General features: G+C 41.3%; 1 protein-coding gene across 5 annotated transcripts in view; it reads right to left on the reverse strand.

Moving 5' to 3' along the window:
• Positions 1-23,312, reverse strand: part of PLCH2 (phospholipase C eta 2) — an 82,167-nt gene that overhangs the window by 45,160 nt on the left and 13,695 nt on the right. Inside the window, exon 1 of one of the 5 annotated variants that reach the window (XM_030508182.1) lies at positions 16,898-17,458. The exons of the other annotated variants lie outside the window; for them this stretch is intronic. Coding sequence (XP_030364042.1) covers positions 16,898-16,928 — 31 coding nt within the window. The 5' untranslated portion in view covers positions 16,929-17,458. Of the gene's footprint in view, positions 1-16,897; positions 17,459-23,312 lie in introns of those variants that run through there. 5 annotated transcript variants of the gene reach the window in all.

Raw genomic sequence — 23,312 nt, forward strand, 5'->3', positions numbered from 1 at the left:
AACTGCCAGTTGCTGAGCATAAAAACCAGCATCAAATGCATCATCTCTTCTCCCTCACTTTAATCCCACCTGTGTCACACGAGAATAATACAGTGACAGGGCAACAACTCTGACTGAATTGAGACAAGAGCCACGTCATTACTGATGCTTATGATCCACTACCTTATTGTTTCCACCACCAACCTGCAGTGGGGCTTGGAGCTGCTGTTGCTATGGGACAATACAGAAGTGGTCGAAGTAAAATAAAGCCATACTATCATGGTAGTGGCCATGAAAATAGCTGTTTCAATGAATTTGTTTTGCTACAGTTTCCATGCCTGTCAAAATAAAGGATCCATCTTGATTTGTTTTATGTTGCTTTCACCATGAAGTTTGACCTGAGAAGAACTTGCAAGATGTCAAAACTGCCTGATATAAAAATTATGTGAAGCACATGAAGGAACAAACAACACACTGCGCTTTAGGTTTCAGACCTATGCTTGTTAAGCACCTCATCTTCATCATCACGCCCTAACATGGACTTCTTCTACTCTCCTACATCTTACCGAAGATAAAACCTGCTTTGATGTGTATACCAAGAACAATGCAATTTCTCAACTGAGAAATTAATTTGCAATCTTCAAATTAGACAAGGATTCACAGCAGCACGGTGTACCTTTCAAGAAGTGGTATGTTCTTCCTTATAGGAGGTAGATATTCATCAATTGCTTTTACATGATGAAGGCCTCTAATTAGTTGGATTAAAAAATCCAAACAAACCACAGTAAGAAAAAGATAGTTATTCACAGAATATTTTATGCTATTTTGCTTCTAAGCAGTTCCTGTGAAATGAACAAATTCCTGCAACACAAATATGTGTTCAACAGCAGTCCCATGAGATATGCTGTTGTCATTGACCAAATTCAATATTCCTTGAGATTTAATTTCTGGTGCAGTGCTCATTTCCATAGTGCACTTGTTTCTCCCTCATATAGGTAAATGTAAATGAAGAGAAAAATTTAATCCTGTATTCAAGAAACCCTGTGCAGAGTTCTCAATGAAGTTATTTATACTGAAAGTTCTGGGGGTTTCTGCTGATCAGAAACAAAAATGTAATTTATTTATCTGCTTAAGATTTCTAGTATTGCTGTGGAACTAAATCCAAAAACGATCTTTGCTTGATAAATTCAACTGAGAAATGCAGCTGGGAACATTAGTTTGTGCTAAGAAACAGGGAAGCTATTTCTGGAGGCATTATTTTTTGCAGGCTCCTTCCTCAGTTCAACTAATGGGACACTGCATGACAGAGTGTAGCCTTTCAGTCACCTTCAAAATAATCATTCTGCTATAACAGGGTGATAGGTCTGAGTCAGCAGCATTTCACTGTGTCTGATGTCTATTGGACTTCATATCTTTTAATCTGTAACACCAGTAATACCTCATATACTCACCATCAAGGACTGAATACATCAGAAAACAGGCAAAGTTCATTCTTTGGACCAGAACATCAACTTCTGACAGGAGAGGAGGATGGGTGGCAGCACAGTTTTCTCCAGCACACTGATTTTCACTTAGTTTCACATTAATAGCACTGATCTTTACTACACCTTATGAAGACTTCTAGAGGCATGCATATACTCTGGAATTATCACCTTTGGTGCATTACCACTGTTTTACACCTGAGATGAGGATCACATTGTTGTCTAATGCTACAGGTGACAGCAAGAAGGCGGCCACCCTTTAAAAAGAAACTTCATTGCACTGCCTTGCCTGTAGCTTCAGCTCCTGAAACCTCCAATCTTTTAAGTTATCCCATTTGTTTTCAAGGTGCTTCCATGAGCTGGCTTAGAACGACACCATCTGGCAGAAACCCTGTGTTGGTGAGCATCCTTCAATCTCAGCCTGGGCATTTTCTACCTGGGAACAAGGAATGAACCTCAATAACTGCTACATTCAGATCCTCAAGTGAGAGCACCCCCCCTCCATTTTCAGAAGTTGGAGGCTGAACCTAGTAAGAAGAAGTCAAAAGGACTTTGGGTGACAAAACTCCTGCTCCATCATACCTTCCTTGAGGACCTTGTCTGTGCAAACAAATCCACAATGGTACATCAGGTTTCAGAGAACAATAATTAGATGAGGAATACTCAGGCTGTCCCATCATGACATATTTAAGACCAAAATATTTTGGTTTTCAGTCCTGGAACACCTCTGCTACAAAATGCAATCAATGAAAGTACGTTAAATGAAAAGGTTTCAAACTGTACCATTTCAATCAACTCATCCCAAAACTTGGGGATTTACAGCTTATGAAGATATAAGAAAATCACCTTTTTTTCTTTAGAACAACTCTTGCACATAGGAAACAGTTTCTCACCATTCTCTCTATTTAGCATCTTCTTAAATTAAACCTTGCATCCTCCAAATCTCTACACTCTATGCACAACATGGCACAGGTAAATAAACCCTTATGCCAAGTTCTAAAACATGTTTCAAGTTTTGTAGTGTTTAAATAAATACTGACAATGCCTAAATGCATCCCATCATTTCTGCTTCATTCTTAAAACTTTCAAAGGAAAATATTCGTTAATGTTTTTCCTATTCTTCTGATGCAGACTGAGACTCTTTCTTTATTTACCCGAGTTTTTTACATAGTTCTCACAACCATTAAATCTATCATAGACTAGAACCCATATTCTTAGATTTGATATTATTTTTGTTAATAAAGAATATCATTACCAAAATGGTCATAAAATACAGAAAAAAATCCCAACATTCTATTTCCATTTACAATAGAATTTTCTATGTGATGTTCTATGGACATCCTCTTTTTTGCATCTAATTCTGCTCTATGATGAGACTCTTCCAAGTCAATTTGCTCTAATTTTCACATCCATATTCTTCCTCAGTTACTGGAATAGTATTTGCTGCAGTGATCAGTGACACATAGGTACCCACACCTGCCTGCATTACCTGCTCTCACTTTCTCAATGAAGAGCATTGCTTTAGCTTATTTTTGGTATACTAATAATAAAGACACAGAAGAGTCAAAGTGAGAGTTAATGGATACCAGGTTTGGTTCCAACACCTAGATCCAAGCATTTTTCCACTTTGGTAAAGTTTTAATCTAGATATGATTTTTACAGCCAATGTTACAAAGAAAAGTAACCTTTAATAAGTGCATCCTTCAAAAGATATGGCAAAATATTCATGAATGTGAGAGTAAGTATTCTATTAGTCGCAAATACAGGGACTCAGGCCTGCCTTCCCAAGAGATGAAGGTGTTAGGCCGGTATCCAGAGCACCCAGAGTAGCTACTCTGAACACACAGAAGTCACACTTCTTTACCTGTTGCATAACTATGGTAAAACCAGATGCCTAGCAGGCATAAAGCATACAATGCAAAGACAAGCGACTGAACATTTTATTTGATTAAAATATATCACAGGTAGGGGTTTCTCTCTCTGTGCTTTTCCCAAATAAATCAATGAGATATAAGACTTCTGAAAAATAAAACCTGGGGTTTTGAGAATTGGTTTGAATGAACATGATTTTTTAAGATGCTGCCAGTGCAGCTCAACCTCCAACTTCAAACTGCAGGAAACTGCAGCGTAGTTTTAACAGCTTGAGGCAGCTCTCAGCCAGGATGGAATCCATCCCTGGGAGAACTCCACCAGGACAAGCACAACCCAAACCGATGCTGCGCACTCTTGTTTGATGGGTATAAAGAAACAATACCTAATTAGAAGCAAATCACCTATTCCAAGAAATTAAAACAATACAGCTGACTCACAATAGTACTGGAGTCTCTTTTCTCTCTTCTACTGTGGGTAGCAGAAGGTCTATGGTTAAAAATAGAAAGCCTGTCTTTTCGGTCACAGTTAGCTTCTTCAGCGGGCAGAAAAGGGACCGGAATATCGCTGGTGCACTCCTCCTGTGTGCTCCTCATGCAGGGGGAAGCAGCCATTAGACACACATGTATTATTTAAGGTTTGGTGCTAACGGGAGGCAAAGGTAGGGTACAGCAAAGGCTGCCTTAAGAAACTGCTATATATGTGTTTGAAGCATTTAAGTTTGAATAACAGAGAACAAGTGTCCAAGAAAGCTCTGTAAACTCTACTTTCCTCTATAGCAAAACTAATTTCCCTTAAAAAGGTGGTTAAAATAAACATTTCCCCTTACCTTTATCTGGGCTGAGGCATTTAATGGTGCTTGCATCATCCATATTCCAGTGAGAGTATCAAGTGAACAAAACACCAGAGGAAGCAGCAAAAACCATACGTACATCACTGGTATTTCCAAAGACTCTTTTAAATAATGAGAAAAATACCATTGCATGGAGGTCTCTAACGTAACATCAGAGGGTTCCTGAGGATGCTTGCAGCTTCTGCTCTGAGCAGGCTCATTTTTTCCCTCTGTACCGTAGTGTATCAGGAGCTGCTGACAGGTAGAGACCAGCACAGGAGCTCAATGAATGTTACCAGCCTTTCACTGCAACCCAAGTGTTCAGCCACCTGGGATAATCGTTTCTTAACTCTTTGTTTCCCCACTCTCAGACAGGACATATGGATGTCTTTTGCTTCGCTCCTTCAAAAAAGAATGGGAGGAAAACTTGTGGGTGTTAGGAAATAAGTACAAAAGACAACTCACTTTTAACTCCTCTGGGATGTATTTCATTCAGTAGCAATAAACATCAATGGGGTGCTACTTCATTTTAGAAGGAAAAAGAATTCTTTTTTATTTTACTGCCTCCCGTATGTCCGTACAGCATCCCACATATTGTTAAGGTATCCTCCCATACTTGCTTGATTGAGAAAGCAAGTCTATGATTACTTATTAAAATAGACAAGCTGTTCTCTCTGGACTCTTGACCGACTCCTTTTCTTGGCAAAGACCAGATATTTCCCTCCTTTTTAACTTGCAAAGAAATATTAATGGAAAATGGCTAGCAAACAATGCATATTACTGTACGCTGTGTCCCAGAACACAATGCATGGGAAGACAGATGCAGAGCTTTGATGTCTGCTTACATTCTGGAGAAGAATTTCAGCATCTTTATGTGATGGTGCTGCCTGAAAGTTCCAATCAGAAGAAGTTCCTGCCCGTCTACATGCCACTGAAATACACAGGATAAGGCAATTTGTGTCTCTGAGAACTCGAAATCTAAATAAACAGGATTGATAAATGAATGGAAAGTCTCTCCTTTAGAAAAGGAAAACTGATAGATGGAGGCAGGATAATGAGGATGACAGTGCTCAAAACACAAGGTGTATCTACCACAGAACCCCGCAGGCATTCACCCCACACAGATTTAGCAGGCACCGTTGCTCTTGATCCTCTCCCACCATGTCTGCAGTAAATGAAGTCAATCCATTTGCATGTTTGACATTGCTCTGCTGCCTCATTGCAATCTCAGCCTCCTTAAACATGGAGGTGCGGTGCTGGGTAATGCTCACAATTACCTTTCTCCCACCCCCTTCAGACTTTCCGAGCTAGAAATGCTGAGTCTCATTCATAGTTTCAGTTGTTACAGTGAGATTGTCCTGCTGTTTTCATTCCACATCCTCTGCATTTTAGGCATCAGTCAGCGTTCCAGACAGATCAAGATCTTTGCAAGACCTGACACAATCCCCTACAATTTTCCTTCAGGCCTGAACCCCACTGTCCCTGCCCCTAAGGAATGATTTCAGAATTTGTCTAATGTCTGTTTTCAGCAAATCATCACCCTGTTTGCTTCTTCCTTTTCAGCACTACCTGTGCCCCTGAGATACCAGCTCCTGAGCAACCCAGTTCAGGAGCACTTGTTTCGAGAGCCTCTTGGGGCATCCTGTGTTTACACCACATTACATTTGGGTTATTCCTATTGCATCCACTGTGTTTTTAATACATGCTTATCAGGGCAAATACTCATATCAAGTATCAATACTGTTATCACAAAGTCTCTCTATAAAATTACTTTTCAGATTGCATTTTTGTCTGTCCTGAAATAAATCTTGGAGTCACAGGACCAACAAGCCCCTTCTCTTAACAGTGACAACCGTTCAACAACGTATCATGCAATGCAGTTAATAGAATGTTCCAGCTTTATCCCAAAAGTAGCTGGCATTTCTGTGCCACTGTTCTTATTTCCTGTAGACAAGTACAGAAATCTTGGAGTCACAGGACCAACAAGCCCCTTCTCTTAACAGTGACAACCGTTCAGCAACGTATCATGCAATGCAGTTAATAGAATGTTCCAGCTTTATCCCAAAAGTAGCTGGCATTTCTGTGCCACTGTTCTTATTTCCTGTAGACAAGTACAGGTTATCAGCAAATCCCTGTCCTGCATCCTAAGGGAAGAGCTGGGCACGTGCTGAAGCCCAGAAAACGTCTCCAAGACAACTTCTGTGGGGAATACAGGGTCAGGAAGCTGTCACACCACAGGCTGGGCTCAGCGCATCACCTGGAGACAAACCTTGCATTCAACATCATTTATTCCTCACACCTTGACCAAGACACAGAGCAAATGAAAAGATCACAGTTACGATTGATCAACTAATTCACTGCTTAGTCACTCGAAATGATCCTTTTGGTTTTTAATAAGAAATGATAGTCTCCCATCTGAGGCTGTGGCAGACTTGGAAGTAGTGTTTAGTTACTCTGTCATACCCATTTCATAAACTAAACTGTTTAATTTCTCTGGGAGTGTTTTGCTGTGCAGTTAGAACAGGGTCACACAATGAGCGTCAGAAACATCTGAATGCTTTCGCAATACATGCACAGTTTTTGAAGTAAGGAAAACACAGACTGTGCTATCACAGAGACCACAGCATTTTACAGCTAAGAGATGCTCTCACTCTCAGTGACATGCAGGCTAAGTCACAGGATGTTTCTATATGGAAAGCCAATCGCTCACTCCTGACGTTCATGGCCTCCGTGAACATGGCAGGGGATGGTCACCAGCACTCCAATCTGGCAAGTACAATGCTGGCATGGAACACATCTATGCCATTGGTAGTTCCTCATTGGACAAAGCACTAATTCCTTCATTCTCCATCCCAAGCCATCCAGTCCTACTAACCAGAGCAGAAGAGTGACTTGTGGTGTGGTGCTATCATATCCCAAAGATTTAAGTCCTAAGAAGGGGCTGAAAGGGGACAAGAATTCTCTCAGTTCCTATTTTCCCAAGGATGCAGAGAAAGTGCAATGTAATGCTACTGTGCTCTCATTGAAAGCCATCGAACTCCACACCAGATAGTTCCGTATCTCATAATTCATGGCATCACTTCAAGACCTTCTATAAATCAACTTCAACACGCGTGGGTGTCTGTTCTTAAGTTTTTGTTCCCATAGCTACCGATGTTCTTTACCACAGGAGAACGCAGCAGGTGGCCAGGCACAGAACACCACCACCATTCTTCATGGCGTGAGCAGTCAGTAAGTTTCAAATTCAGGTTTTATCACCAAATGTTTACACACAGTTACCAGGACTGACACAACCAGATCAGCAAACAAGAGGATCCTTCGACACCTTTATTACTCAGTCAACGGTAAATTCAACAACATCCTGTAAGATGATGACTTTCCAGCCTTGCACCCAAGGGTGCAGTGGGGCTGCACAATCTAGGGCAGAAATACAATTGCCTCCTTTTTGTTGTAATTTGAAATACTCCCCAGGTCCCCTTGATGCCTTTACACAAGCTTTCTGCAGAAAGAAGGTAAAGAACCCAGCACACCATGTACCAGAGAGATTTCTCGCAATAAACCTATCTTTGAGGGACAGAACCAGTAAAACCAAACACCAACAGTCTGTTCAACCGAAACAACTATTTACTTGAAGGCTCCTATCAGAACTATCACAGCTTGCAAGGCAATACCTTCTCCATTTTCAACTGAAATAGAGGGGAAAAGGCACTGGCATTTTTCTGGCATTGAATGTGCTGCAAATAACAATGTGATGCTTTGCATTAATGTTCGGTGCTTTGCATTAATGTTCAGTGCTTTGCATTAACATGTTTTGTGACTTTTTGTACAATAAATTAAGATGCTGTGGTTGTGTTCTACCCATTACCTTTTGCTTTAAGGCAGATGAACAAAGCTACTGCTGTTCATATGCCCAATGCCCACAGCTTCACTTCCTGTCGTGTTAGCACCCTCTGTGCAGTACTCTGCTACACCCAGTTCTAATGTGACATGTAAAAGCTTCATCAAACTTCATTGAAAACTTCCAAGTGTTAGCAACATATCACAATCTGATTTCATAAACGCAATACTAGAGGCCCACAGAGACTACACCTCTTGCCCAAAGATACCAGAAGCCAACAGGATTTTCTGAGAGTGGGCTCTGCTACAAGTTCTGACTCATTTAGAACTGAGTGAGCAGGAAGTTGAATATGGATCTCCTCAGTCCCATTTCATCACACACCCCAAAATTATCATCTTCTCAGGCCCATTTCATCACAGAAAACAAAACCACCTTTCCCTTCTGCAGGCACGACAGGGCAAATTCTCTTCTTGAATCCCACCAGCATAGACACAAAGCAGACTGACTGACTTCCATTTGTGCCACCAGCATTCCAGGTGAAGCAACAATATGTAAAATCACCATAAGGGCTGCAGTAGCTTTATGTCAGCATTTGGTATTTTGCAAGCTGCTCATCATTGTTTTTTATCTAAGGTGTGAGCATCCACTGGAAGCTGTTTGGTCTTTCCTCTGGAGCTCCAATATCTTTATTACTGAAGAGGTTCTGTCTTTCTAGACTCATGATGACATGGGCTTCTAAGACAATATTTATCAGCTCCTCACTCTGCTGATCTCAGAACACAGTTCGCTGCTTTGTCAATTAAGACTGAATAAAAAGCAGTTCTCAACAATTCCTGCTGCAAGTGTATTTTCTCCATTATACCGGCTGATGTCAAAACTAACCTTTCTAAACCCGATGTTGTTTACTGCAGGCCACAAAGCAGTTTTTAAATTTAACTTGAGGTCACTAGTAAAACACTGGATTATTGACCAGTTTCCCCAGCAAATGATACTGTTACAGTAAGCATTTGGTCTCCTGCAGCTTCTCAGAACCCCCACTGCTGGGCTGGCAATTGCAACGAGATAAGGAATACGACACACAAAGCAAAAAGATGACAGCATCGGCAGGGAGAGATTGGGAACAGAGACAAGTAATATCGGGCTTTGTGATAAATTGCATCTTTGTTGTGTGCTGGGACAAGATACAATGTACCCAAAGACAGGAATGGAGCAAAGAAACCGTTCATATTTGCATTTTTGAGAAGAGAGCAGGCAGAACATGTGACATATATGACACAATGTGCGTAGTGAGGATTTGGAAGTGAAACCTATCCTGAGCGAATTCTGCCCCCAACATCAAAACTTGTAACTCTTTCAGTGACAACCATGACCTGGATTTCTGAACCGATCTGTGCTTCTAAGGCAGCTTAAAACCACAGTGAGCCAGTCTTGATTAATACTTAGCAATAGAACACATGTTTGCATATAGAAAAAGCAGCTGTGTTGCACTCTGCTCCCCTGTTCCAAATAAACTCAAAGAGATAGATGCATTGCTCTGTATAAGCACCAAGTAGATGGAGCATTCATGCTTTGTTAAACTTTCCAGACACTTGAGGGTGTTTGAAATTATGATACAATTTAAGCAGATTTATTATCCACGTGCTCTGAACATTTCACTGCCTCACGTTTCCTGCCTACAAAAGAGCAAGTTTTCTAAACAGAACACACATGTGTCTTGTGGAGGTCAAACAGAAAACCTTTACTAACACAGATACTCTGAAGTAACAATTAATGGCTAATTTTAAACATTTTCCTATAGCTTTATTTATGCACACATAGCTTCAAGTGCCCACAAGTGCAGTAACAACAGAACAAGCTTCCAAAAGTGCTGCGCATTTATGAGCCAAAGGGAACTTTGGGTACTTTGCACTGGAAAGTCTTAAATAAATCAAGTTTCATCATGAAAATTCTAGCTCAGATCACTCTTATCTGCTGCCAAAATGGGAATAAAACACTTTTCATTATAAGGCCTCATATTTAGATAGTTGCAGCTCTAACGCATTTGGGTTTGGAGAAATACTTTCAAAACTTTCTTTTCACACACCAGTTTGAAGCAGAGGATGAAGATGCACTGCACAAGGAAACCAGTATAGAGTGTGGAAATTAGAGTTCATCAACTGCACTAATTTGGATTCTGGATATTTAGTAAGATACAGTAACACACCTTTTTGCACTGTAAAAAGACATTTTAAAACAGAAGTTATTCTCATGTACTTTAGAAGATTCTCATGTACTTTAGAAGATTCTCATGTAATCTATAATAAACTCCCTCCGATACTATGTGGAGAAGGGTGCAATTTCCATATATAGAGCTCAAGACCCAAAAGAGATATCCAAACCCTAGATGAAAATTTAGGGCTTGTTTCTTTACTTCTAAGTGCTGCTCCTATGCAATGCTTTAATTTAGACTATCCTGAGTACTGGTGCAGAATTAATCAGGTCAGTGAAAGGAGGCTGTAGCCCTCCTTACTACACCTTTACATACTCCTTTGTTCAACTGTTAACTCTTCTATTTTTAAAATGGTTTCAAGCTCAGGACCCACAGGCAAGGGACAAGCCCTTCCCCAAAAACGCCACTGACAAGAGGCCAGCACCCTCAGCTTTTGAGGTTATTCCCCTTGTTCCCACAGCCTGTTTACTGGATTGTTAAGCATCCTGGCAGCAAATGGAAGGGGGTGGGGAAGGAGACGAGCTGCCACGTTTCTAAAATTAGCATCTTCTGTCTCTGGGAAGCCTGTGGAGATTTAAAAAATTAGGTTTCTCTGCAAGCTGCAGAGGTGTGGAATCTCAGCTGCATAACACAGCTCCAGCCTCGAGCTCCGCTTCGCTCCAGACAGCTACAGCTCCCCTTCCCTTTCCCCCTGCTCCCGGCTGTCAGTCAGAGACTGTTACCACAAAATACCAAGCCCATTTTATTATAGAAAGTAATTGCATTCATTTCCCCTGTCAGCCATAAGCAGCTCCATGACAGCTTCCACATGAGCTTGTCTATAACCTCAGAGGCTCACTCCCTTCTGCAGGTCACTCCTGCTGTGCCGGAGGGAAGGCATTGTGAGGATGGCAATTCCCTGCTCAGGGTGGTTGTCTCCCCTCAGCTGTAACTTTCTGGTGCTCAGGTACCAGGTAATGCCCTGCTCAGAGAATGTGTTGTGTTCTCCTTCAGTCTTTAAAAGGCAAACCCTGATAACAGAAGATGCTGCTCTTAACTGCTGTAGCACATAGCCTATGCGCAGATATAGCCATTACTGTACTAGTTCTATTTCCAGAGTAAAATTAGACAGCAACATGTTGTTTTTAACACACATACTGTCATCAAACAATTAAAGTGGCAATATTTTAATCTTTGTTATTTATTAATAGAACCCAGCACTAAAAAAAAAATCCCTGATTGTGCCTCAGTTCCTGTCAGTCAGACTCGTGCTACCAGTACCATTTGCTCTGTACAAAAATATCAGAGGTAGAAATAGACCTGTGCTGCAGCTCTTAACTCTGAATGCTGCTTCTCACAGATGGGCTTACACTTGGAAATGGAAGAGACTCAGGAATGAAACTCAGGTTCCTTTCCGAGAACCAGTAAGTGTGCCAAAGCCTGACTGTGGTTCACCTCCTGAAAGGGACCAAAGGCTCAGCCATGGAACAATGCAGGCCAGCACAGGCCGATGCAAAACATGGGCCTGGACATTTCTGTTCCAAAATTCCGTTTCTTTAAAGCAACTATATTTATTCTGCTCTGGTTACAAGCCTCAGTTCATGCCTTGTAACAACTGTATTTGCTTAGGTCATCTCACACCACTTCTTGCAGGTATCCGAAACCAGTGGACAGCAGATACAGCAGTGAATTGTGAAATTGGGCAGGTTAATATGAATTATAATACTTTAGGTCAAAGTGTTTTCTTTCATCAAAATAGTTACTGACTTAAAAAGCACATGAGAGGAGTATATAGTATATATTACATATATATACACAAGCTTAAATGAGATGAGATGTTTCAAAACAACCAAAACATGCACATTTCGCTCTCAAACTGAAAAAACAGGCTTATTTGAGCATTTTTAATCTGACATGAAAAACAAACCAAAAAATATTCAATTTTACAAAACATTTCACATCTGGGGAAGCTCCATAGAGCCAAAGTTAGTGATTTCATTTGGGTTACTCCAGCCATCTCCAGTTTAGATGTTTACTATAAATTCTTCTGGAGCTGCTTTGAGTCTTGAAGTTAAAATACGGTCTTTTCAAGTACTTCCTGACCGGAGACAGAAACATCTGCATACACCTGAACCAAGATGCAACAGAGCTAATAGGAGGGTTCCACAGACAGTTCAGGCTCTGTCACGCCCCATGCATTCAGGCTGCCCTCCAAATGTCAGAGATGCTATAATTCATAGCTTGACACAGGAACTTGCTGCAAATTAAGCCTCTACATACATATCTGTACATATCGCTGCTAAATTAAAACTCCCAAATTAAAACTCCCATCACCCCTTTTAGCTATTTCCTGCTAATTAGATGAAAGCAGAGTTCCATTTATTTTAGTAGGCAGCCTGAGCACCCAAACCCAGCCTGCACGCAGCAGCTTCGCTGTTCTGAGTGACATCCCTATCCACTTTGTTTGCTCCAACCTCTCAGGCACACCCCTTGGAAGTTCCCAGGATCAGCCTGTTACTAAAAGTTGAGCTTAAGATGACCAATGGCCCAATGCATCAAAAAGCCTGACTATTTCTTTAAGGAACCTGCCACCCCCAACATGCCAATGAATTTAGCCTGTCCTCACTTCCACAGGCCATGGCTTGTTCATTCTTGGCAATCAATTATGAATGCCCCCCCATTTGCATCTGTTACTCAAATCACCAGCTAAATAATGTATGAATAAGCGAAGGGACTCCTCGGAGGGGAGAGAACTGTGGGGGACTAAACTTTGAACCATGTGCTAGAGCAGCAAGCATCAAAGCTTTACTATCATGTGTGACCGCAACTGAGTTTTATTTTTTTAAAAGGGTTAGAACTAACCTCCTATGAACATGAATGGCTAAACAGCAGGGGCATGGCATGAAAGCTGGCCCAGAAACGCAGGGAAAGAATGAAATCCCAAATGCAAGACTTGCTAGAAGCACAGGGGTATCAAAGGTCTTTGCTATCTTGTATCAGTCTGAACTGGGACAGAAGGTCGCAAAGGAAGTGATAGTTTTCACCAGAAATGCATTGGCAGTTAATTCCCACTGACAAAGAGTGCTCTGGTGCAATTGGAAAATGCAAAGCCTGCAAATAAAGCAAGAGGTGAAGAAGGGCTGCTCAAGGAAGTTCCTACGCTTATAATAAGCTTAGAATGATAGGAAACGAGAATAAAGACAAGCAACAGCGCTTGACAGTATCCACCTCATCAACCCACAGCCACGCCTCATGAGATCATAAACTTCATTATTCTTAGTTCATTATGAGGCAAATTTCTGATCACATGTGCAAATAATTCACAGTTTCTGTTATGCAGAGCTCCTACTGCTGCTTCAAGCAAAAAATCTGCATTAAAATACATCTGCAAAACCGTACTTCAAAACAAGACCTTTGGAAAGGGGAAAAAGGGAATTATCAGACTGCATTAGGTTGCATCTCCACATAAGACAGCCAAGGTTTATTCCTTGAACATCCAATTTAAGCCTGTTAAATGAATGTTTGAATGAATTTGAAACGAGCCAAAACTTCCTTAACAGATCAAAGGATGAAGGAAGTGTCCTAGTGTCATGAAGAGAAGGAAGGGGGAATAAGTTTCATCCTTGGATGAAATCAAACCAGTTTGCCTCCAAGACAGACATGGGAAGGCACTGAAAGTGCCTACCACCTGTAAACATTGGTCCAGACAGAAGCAAACCCAGAAAGAATCACTGGGACTTCGGGGAGAGGGTTTATCAGCAGATGAAAAAGCTTTACCCACTGTGCATCTCCAGCATCAGTTCCAGAAGAAAACAAGGTAACCATGAACATTTCCCTCCTACTGCCTGGCCTGCCTGGTTTGGAAAATATGGCAAAAAAATACCAAATGATGTTAAACCTGCCCGTGTACCTTATTCAGCCACTGTCTACAAATATTTGTAGATTAATAAAGCAAGACTTGCCATTCCTCCAGTTCTCAAACAGAAGGGAAAACTGGTTTCTACTATTACCATGTAACTGGCAGAAGCCAAAGCTGTAGGAGGCATCTGAACAACAGCACTGCCAAGATGACCCCTTAATCTAAAAGGTTTGCAGCCTGACAGAGTCTAGCTTGTGTTTTGTTGTGCAATTAAATCAATGACATCCAATCTTGGTGCCCCAGCTCCTCAGCAACGTACCAATTGCCCATGAACTTCATAATGCAATCCCTGAGCTACACCTGGGAGCTGCTCTTTCCCACACACTGGGTGGAAGAGTAAGGAGAGTTACGACACTGCAGGTTGCATCTGTTGATAAATATTGCATCACTCACTAGAGATGTAGCAGAGACAATGTGTTTAATGGCCACTATTCCTGATTTAGTTTAAAAACAAGTAGTCACAAATACAGGCACACTGCAGGCTAAACATGAAAGCAGCTGTAGGATGCAAACTCGGTGTAGTTAAACTTCACAAGAGCTGTAACATCTAAGAGTTGTTGTCAAACCTACAGAGAAATTCCCATGGCATTTCCCATGGCATCCCAGGAAACTTGTAGGTTTCCTGAATCATTGTGCAGCAGAGATGCAATATACAAGTTAGAAAATAGGGTTCCAGGGCTTACTTTATAATTTCTACTGTAATGTCAACTTTGGGGTATAAGTTAAAAGCATGACCTTACAGTACTGTTCTTCAGAAACGCTGAACTAAGATGAGGTCGGATAATGCGGTGCTCACAGCAGGGCGAACGGGCCAGCTTTCTATCAGCTTGCTCTGCACTTGCTCTGCTGCCTTCCGGAGATTTCACACCTTCTTCAGGCGGCTCCGTGCGGGACTTAACAGCTCATTAAGGTCCCTCTCCGCCCCGTCCCCACCCAGCCAGGTTCAAGGTTCTCCTGCTGCAACCTGTGACTTTTGCTTCTTGCCTTTTCACTGCGTACCTTCGAGAAGAGCCAGAATCCACCTTCCCCCTAAGCACCCACTGACAACAGAAAAACGCGATTACATCCCCTCCTCTCCATTATAAAAATGAATGGAACAACTGCCACTGCATCGTCTCTCGTCACTAAATTATCAGCTACACGGCATGTTTCACAACAACTAAGTAGCACGAGACCTTCACAACTTTCTCGCAGTTCTAACTTTTGCTATTGCCTCAAACTTTGTTCTGATCAAAGTGGGAAATCTGCAGGGTGAATGTTACTTGAAGTCAGCTCACAGCTTTCACTGAGACGTAAACAGCAAACTGCACCAACTTACCTAATTCACAACAGGAAAGAAAAACAGGTTCTAAACCAGACAGTAAAGGACCCAGCGCACACTCTGGTGACAGTTACTGGCAAAGTCACTCTAAAAACAAAACATTTGTGGGACATCATGGCCATGACACACCATGCAGAGAATAGAGACTTCATCCCTACCCCACCTGTCCACAGGAAGCTTGAATCTGGTACCTGTACTATTAAAGAAGCTTTTCCAGTGGAGGATGAATCACAAGCATCTCAATAGCACTGTGGCAAATGCATGTGAGAAGAGTGGGGAAGGTTATATAAAGCCCACAGAGAGAAGAAAATGCAAGAACGGAACTGTTCCACTGGAAGAATATCCCTGAGGTCACTGTCCTGTGGGCACAGAACATACAAGAAGGTAGCACTGCAGCCTGCAAGACAGCAAAGTGGTTGGGCAATAGAGCTCAGAATAAACTCTAATCTTCCCATTCAACATTTTCTGACCTGGCTTGCACAGCACCCGAGTTGCCTGCAGGTGCTTTTAACAGATGTGTTCCATGTGTTAGCTGTAATTTACCTGTCAGTCATTTACCTGACTAATTATCTACTCAAAATGGCTCATCACACAGGATATCTGAAGTGTTACAACCATCATTAAAGATGCAATAGCTTAATCCTCAAACAGAACAAAGTTACAAGTAACACCATCCTCTATACAAACATGCTTTGACATAAAACATGGCATTGACATAGGCATATACAGAACCACAAAACACACCACTGGAGAATAGATTTGAGATCTGCGCAATTTAATGGCGCAAGTGAGCTATGTACCACAAAGGTAAGAGCAACTGCACAACTAGAACTGATCAGCATAACCTACAAGAGCAGAACTACTGATAATCACTGAAAGAATGCAGGTACATCTGAGCTGTGTGGCAGTTTGCATAAATGATTCTATTCTAGATAGCAATAATGACACTAAGAAATGATGCTTGTGCATTGTGGCATAGTCCCTCTTATTTAATAGCCAACTTTCATTTCCTCCGTCAGTAAAGTTTGCAAGGTACACTTAAATGCGATGCCTGCAGCTAATGAAACTGCTCTGAAGACATTTGCCAGAGACTCTTGAATTGCTCTATCTTTAGCATGACCATTTCCCTGAAGCAGTACATATTTCATTCACAGTAAGCAAAATGGATTTTCATTTACTTAACAGTCTTTTTATTCCTCTAGGTACTATGGCCATAATTAATAAAACATGCCTGCTCAGACATTAAAGAGCTTTAGAAATGACAATGTGCTGATAAGGTCTGAACAAATATTATCTTCTAAACAAACGGGATCAAACAGGTAAATAAATATCTCTGAACAAGCGGCAAAAAAGGAAGAGTGATGTGATGTTATCATAGTACTAAAACCCCCACTGTGCTCAGAAGCAAGAGCACAATTAATCCTCTAGCTGAAATTCTAGGGAATATGGTAAAAAAATAAATCCACCTACTGTGCTCCCGCGGTGGGCTTCCTACATCCATTGTCTTGTAGAAACAAGAATATTTCTTTTCAAGTGCTATGTTAGAATGCAAAAACACTCAGCATTTCTCCTCTGTCTTGCTCCCTCTTCTGTAAGTCCTTCTTTCTGGTCATGTGCGAAGGCAGTTTAAATTTCATCCCATCTATTAGCTCAGTCAATCACTGAGGAATCACTGTCAGTGTTCTGATGGTACAAGCTCCTTTACTGTACACAACACCCGAGGAAGCGGGGGAGAGAAAAGAGGTAGGATTTTATCTGAACTACTTTTTGCTGCAACAATTAACTCCTCATTGACTGACATCTCCTCCCGGGTATCTCCAGTGTCAGTTGACGCTGAAATGTCTGTTCCTCTAAGGCAACAGGGAATTCTTTGTGACAGCTGTTTAATGCTCGTGTTCCTTCTTTCATGATTTCCTCTGCTTTTCTCTTCCACTGCTTAACAAGGAACTACAGTCAGTCACTGCCACAGCCATGATTTCTTACAACCATGTGAAGTGTCTTTTTTCAGTCATGCCACAGCGATTAAGGATCACAAATCCTATGAACTTTCTAAGTTTACTGTGATCCCCAGTCACTCGCTAACAGCTTCTAAAACTTCTAGAGATCTCCAATAGCGATTTATTCTCCCCAACTAATGCTTGCTTCTTCAGGTAACATATTTAAAACCTCTAACCCTCAACATCCAAAATAACAGAACAAAATTATTTGCAAAGAAAACAAATTCACTGCCTCTAGAAAAATAAACTGTGGATGCACCTGTATGAATCACCTTCATTCCTAAACACTCCAGAGTTTCAAGGGAGCAGAACACAATCATGTTCATTCCTTTGCTCTTTCGCTTCTCTTTTCCCAGTCACCTGTTCTAATAACAGAATACAGTTTAGTAATAGCACCCCATGGCCAGCTCAGTATCATCAACAGGGACTGCAAAGGTTTTCACCAGTGTAGCGGTTTCCTGGGAAAACTACCTGCTCTGCAGGTATCTGCATCTCTTCAGAGTTTTAACACAGAATAAAAGTAGAATATTCTCATTTTTAACTATATAGCCAGTGATGCAGCTGAAGAACCCTGGATTTGCTAGAAGATAGCGGCAACCACGCATAAAGCAGTTCCTCATAGTTAATTAACTGTAGAAAACCACTACACTTCCCTTGAGAAGACAACTGAGTTATTTGTTCTCTCCAGAAACAAAGCATTCCTCTCTGAAGAAGTTTAGCCTCAGATGAAACTGGCAGATAAGATTCTGATGTGAACAAAGATAAGAAGAAAACTGCTTGTAGATGAAGGGCATTTACATGTTCTGGAAGGCAAGCAGTATCTAAAGCCAGGCAGGCTTCACAGTATCACACAGTCAGGGATGGCTGGGATTTTAAAAAAGCCTTTTGCCAAACTCCAAATGCAGCTCAAAGCCACTGCTGTAAGACTCTGGCTACGAGCAGCCACTTGGTTGTATCTGCATTTGGTGCCTTTCAGGGGGATTAACATTACCAGAACTATCAGCAGATACAAATCATTTACTTGTGAGAAGATGTATGAGGGAGAGACCCAACTTTACTTTACAGTGCTTAAGAGAACAGCGTCCCCCTGAGCTGCTTTGATTGACAGACTTATTCACAACTAGTGTCTGTATCTTGGGAACTTCCCACAGATAATGCCAATATCGTTGAACTCTTGAGGAATACTGGATCCCCCCCTCCCATGTGACACACAAGCTAAGCACCCATCTAAATGAATGAAAGGAACATATTTTCCCCCTCACAGCATTATAAAGACACTATTTTTGATTGTTCCGGCACTGGTTCAGTCAACACAGGCCTTAGTTTATTACATCTAAACATACTGCACTTACTCTGACCATCTGGTTGAGCATTGGTTTTACCTATTTCACTAGTTTGATTCTTAGAAACTAGTGAGAGAAGTAAAACCAACACTCAGCAGGTTCGGTTTGTGCTCCCGCTGCCAATTTAGCATTTGTGCATTCCCCCAGTAGATGGCAACAGCGATACAGACAGACCAGTGCATCAGCAAGGTTCCTATCCTGGACTCTGGAATGTGTGTGCAAACAGGACTATTCATTCTGCTTGAAGTGTCCCGTTTCCCACTACATGCTTCCAAAATCTTTACAGGCAGCAATATATATACAAGAGAAAGAGCAAGAAAACGTGAGAGGGGAAATTTTGGTGGAAGTGGAAGAAGAAACAGAAGGTAATACTCAGGTGATCTAGTTTCTAACCCACGTTCAGCCGCAAAAGCTCTTAACACCAGCACACCAAAAACTTCGTATACCTCAGGCTTTACTTCAGCAAAATAATTTTACTTCTTCTGCAAGTGACACAAAAGAAGATCCATTCACATCACAGCAGCAGCTTGGATCAGGCAATACCATCATGAGTTGAACTCCTGCTCACTGGAAAGACAACCCACCAAACCTGCCAGTTGTTACTTTCCTTTTCAAACTTTAAAGTCAAGGTCTGATGATTTGAAGTTACAGAAACTGAAATCCGAGATGCACATTTCTACTGTAAAGCTAACTTCTGGCTGTACCTACAGGTGTACTACACTGCTTTTTTTTTCCCCCCCCCTAGTACATATAATACACTGATTCTGTCACACAGGTCAGCCAGTACCTTTCACCTTATTTTCACTAGGCGACTGCTGCAGGAGAAGCAGAGCTAGCATGTAAATTGACTATCCAAGTAACTCTCCCCTTTTTACTACAGTCGCATGATTTCAGTAGCGCACAGCAAAGAAAGGTGAGGCCAAACCACAATATTCCTACTGACAACAGAGAATGACCAAATAGATGCCTGCCTTAAGTACCTTCATGGTCCCCATTGCTATTTCTGACAGTTTCACAACCTTCCTCACATTTATCCTGATAAAACTCCATTAGGACAAAGACAGGTAGTTATTAGTATTCCATGATTCTAACCCAAAATCACTATCCAGGGTCAAAGGGTATGTGCAGACAAACTGGATACCTCCCCGCCCCCTCGCAGGCATCAAATTCCATAGCATAAGGCTCCTAACTGCCAAGAGATTTCAGTGGGAATGTCGGTGCCTAGACAGGAGTTGGGAGACTAAACACCTTCAGGCATCTTGGCACAGCGCCTCCAAGAACGCCATGACAATAGACTTTACTAAAAAACCAGCAAACAAAGCCCCGATCAAACACCACCAACAAGGAAATGAATCTAGAAAACTTGACAGGTTTTTAGTGCCCATTCAAGCCATTTGGGATAAATGGGAATGCTTAAAAAGCTCATTCGATCCAAACTAATATCCTTAAGAAAGCAAATACACATTCCTCAGGCAGGGAAAAGGAATATATGAATCACACCTATGGATCACATTGAGAACACCGCTGCCCTCTAGTGTCAAGCTACACTCAACTATCACCTGCTGCATTGCACAATGACCTGAGGACTGGAAGCTGCTCTTATCAAGTGATTCAAGATACTTTCTCCTTTACAACACAAACTACATTACATAAATGGCACAATTTCTTACAAATTTGTCTGTCTTAATGCGAGATAAACCAGCTCAAAGACCAAATTCTTTCCAACTATTTTTCTTCTAAGGCTTTAACAGTATTAAAGAGCACTACATGAGCCTGGACAACAGAAAACAGCCCTTTCACAAGCTGAAAAGTTATTCCATTTCACTGTTCCACCAGCCCTCAGAGCCACTCCTGAGCAGCACCACCCGAGACAAAAATACACCAGAGTTTGTGATCTCTCAGGCAAAACACTCTCCTAAATGTTTGGCTGCTTATTTGCAGGTATATGCCTCCAAATAGAACAAATTTTTGTTTACAAACCAAGAAGTCTGGCTAGAGATTGCCAGTCACATTCTGCATCTGCAGCTGGAAGCAGTAAAAGCCTAAACTCAGAGAAATTCTAGGCTGAAACTGGCTCAAGCAATAATGTGGAAATACATCCCAATCTATTCAGCACTACTGTTTCGAATCTAATATTATGTCATTTAATCTATTACATCCACTCTCAGGTGCCGAGGGCTGGACAGAGTACTAAACCTCCCAGTTGCAGATAACATGTTACAGTTGCAGCATAAGTCTCCAACACTAATGAATGTCTAAATGTTCTCATCTCTTCTGCAAATGAGGTGAATACTGTTAATGTTACTCACCCAGAAGCCTCAATAGAAAACTCATCCAGTACAGGACACACAGAAACACTTCTGACCCCTCTTTCTTTAAATTTGTGTGTTCTAGAACAAATTCTTCTCCTCGGATACACAAAAATTTCCTTCCAAGGAATTATTATCTTACATCCAGGGCACAGGATTTACTAACACACACAGAACTATTAGAACCACATCACCAGTTCACATTTCACTGATAATAATGGTCAGTTTCACACAAATCCAGCTTGAATTCAAGTTACTTTCCGACAGCTGATGCCAATTCATGCAATACCACTTGCGTGCCTGCTCTCCAGCTAAACCTGTAACACAGACTGGGTTGGGCTGGAAGGGACCTTTAAAGATCAGGTAGTCCATGGCCCTGCCAGGACAGAAGCGCTGCTCCTGCAGCCAGGCAGCAGGTTGGAGCCACAGCCTGAAGGCCATCTGAAGCACTTCTCCAGGCTAATCTGATGCACGATATATCTAAGCAAACAGGATTTTGCATGTCTGTGCACAACACACTTTCATCAGATTACAAGGGAAAAGTGAGTCTAGACATGCCAGAACCTATTTGAAAAATAGAGGATTACTGAATTTGCCATATACCTCCTTGATTTCGGACTTTTCCCAATGCTGCTGTAATAATGTTTAATCACATTATACAGCAAAATTATGTAAAAGTTAACTGCATTCCACTCAGATTTCCTTTGCACACAGCAATCTCATTCCTCATCCATACACAGCTACACAGAAAAGCAGAGGTTTTATTCTAAAAACAGCAAGTCCTGAAAACTGCCTCAACTGATGAAACAAATCAGAGAGCTGCAGAAGAGCACTAAAAGTTCCAGGCTGTCTAAGATTAGTAAGTGTGGTACAAAAGTAGATCATAAGTAGCAATGATACTATGGGACCAAATGATGAATTAAGGAAGATTTATTTAACTGCATGGATTTATTCCAACTAGTGATTTCACTCTCTGGCTCAATCCTTTCTGAATCCTTTATTGCAGATATATTCACCCAAATGAGAAAGCTGGAATGTTATGTTTGACAGCATGGGGTTGATCAAGCTGAGGCATCATATTTGAGAGCAAGGGGTACTTACCACAATGCTCAACAGCACTGTGATCTCTTCTGTGCAGGTTGCTCAGCATTTATTATAACACAAAGGCAAAACAAGGTAAGAGCTGTCAGTCACTCACAGCATTTACACTGACTCATGTAAGGAGTTAATGTAGGGAGTTAAGAACAAACACAAGTGGGTGTTCTGCACAAGTCTGCAAAGGATTTCTGAGCTGCAGACCAGCTTTTGTTTGGGGGCAGACCCACTCACACTGGAATGCTGGAACTGCTGCACAGGCACAAAGACGACTTTCTCTCCCTCCAGCTATTTCTGCTATTTCCTAGCGCTTTGTCCTACGCACACGCTCTGAGAGAGCTTTATTGTACAAAAGTATATAATGGACAATGCTTGTTCAGGAGGCAACAAACTACAGTTCATCTTGCAAATAAAAAGCAGTGCCCTAAAAGTCAGTTTATGATATAGCACTAACCAGAACACACCATCCTATTTTGTAGTGCCGGAACACACACAAATGATGTAATACACTTATGTCACCTCTAAACTCCCGCACTTTTCTTTGTCAACCCCCTGCAAGCCAATTTATGAGAAAGAGCTGGGGAAAAAAAAAAAAAAAAAAAAAAGATGATCATTGTTGGTTCTGCAGGCGAGGAGCAGGAACATATCTTGTAAATACTTCTCTCTCTCTATTGACTATATAAAATATAAAATATAACTATGGGTTATACTTTCACTGACAAGCCATTTTTAATACAACTACAATGCAAATATATTCAGTCCCATTAATGCTAGTAAAAAAAAAATATACATATCAGCCCAAATTGTAAGCCAGAAAAAAGCTAAACTGATTTGCTGGAGATTTGGCCAAAATGATCAAATTAGTTCATTTGAGAGCCCAGCAAAAACTTTTAGTGTTGTCTGCTTCATGAGAATAGGCAGTAAAGGAGAATGTCTTTCAAGCAAATGAGTCCTGTGTTGAATACATAAAGTTCCAACTGCAATCTTGGGCTAAATAAATTTTTTAATTTTACTTTAAATGCAACAAACCAGCTCCTCCTCCTCCAGATCTCTCCTGTAGCACAAATTCATCTGCCACAGACATCAGTTACACAATTCCCTTCCTCCTACCCCATCTCCAGTCAACACCTGATGTGCAAAA

The sequence above is a fragment of the Strigops habroptila genome, chromosome 16, assembly GCF_004027225.2.
Source record: "Strigops habroptila isolate Jane chromosome 16, bStrHab1.2.pri, whole genome shotgun sequence".
Classification (NCBI taxonomy): domain Eukaryota; kingdom Metazoa; phylum Chordata; class Aves; order Psittaciformes; family Psittacidae; genus Strigops; species Strigops habroptila.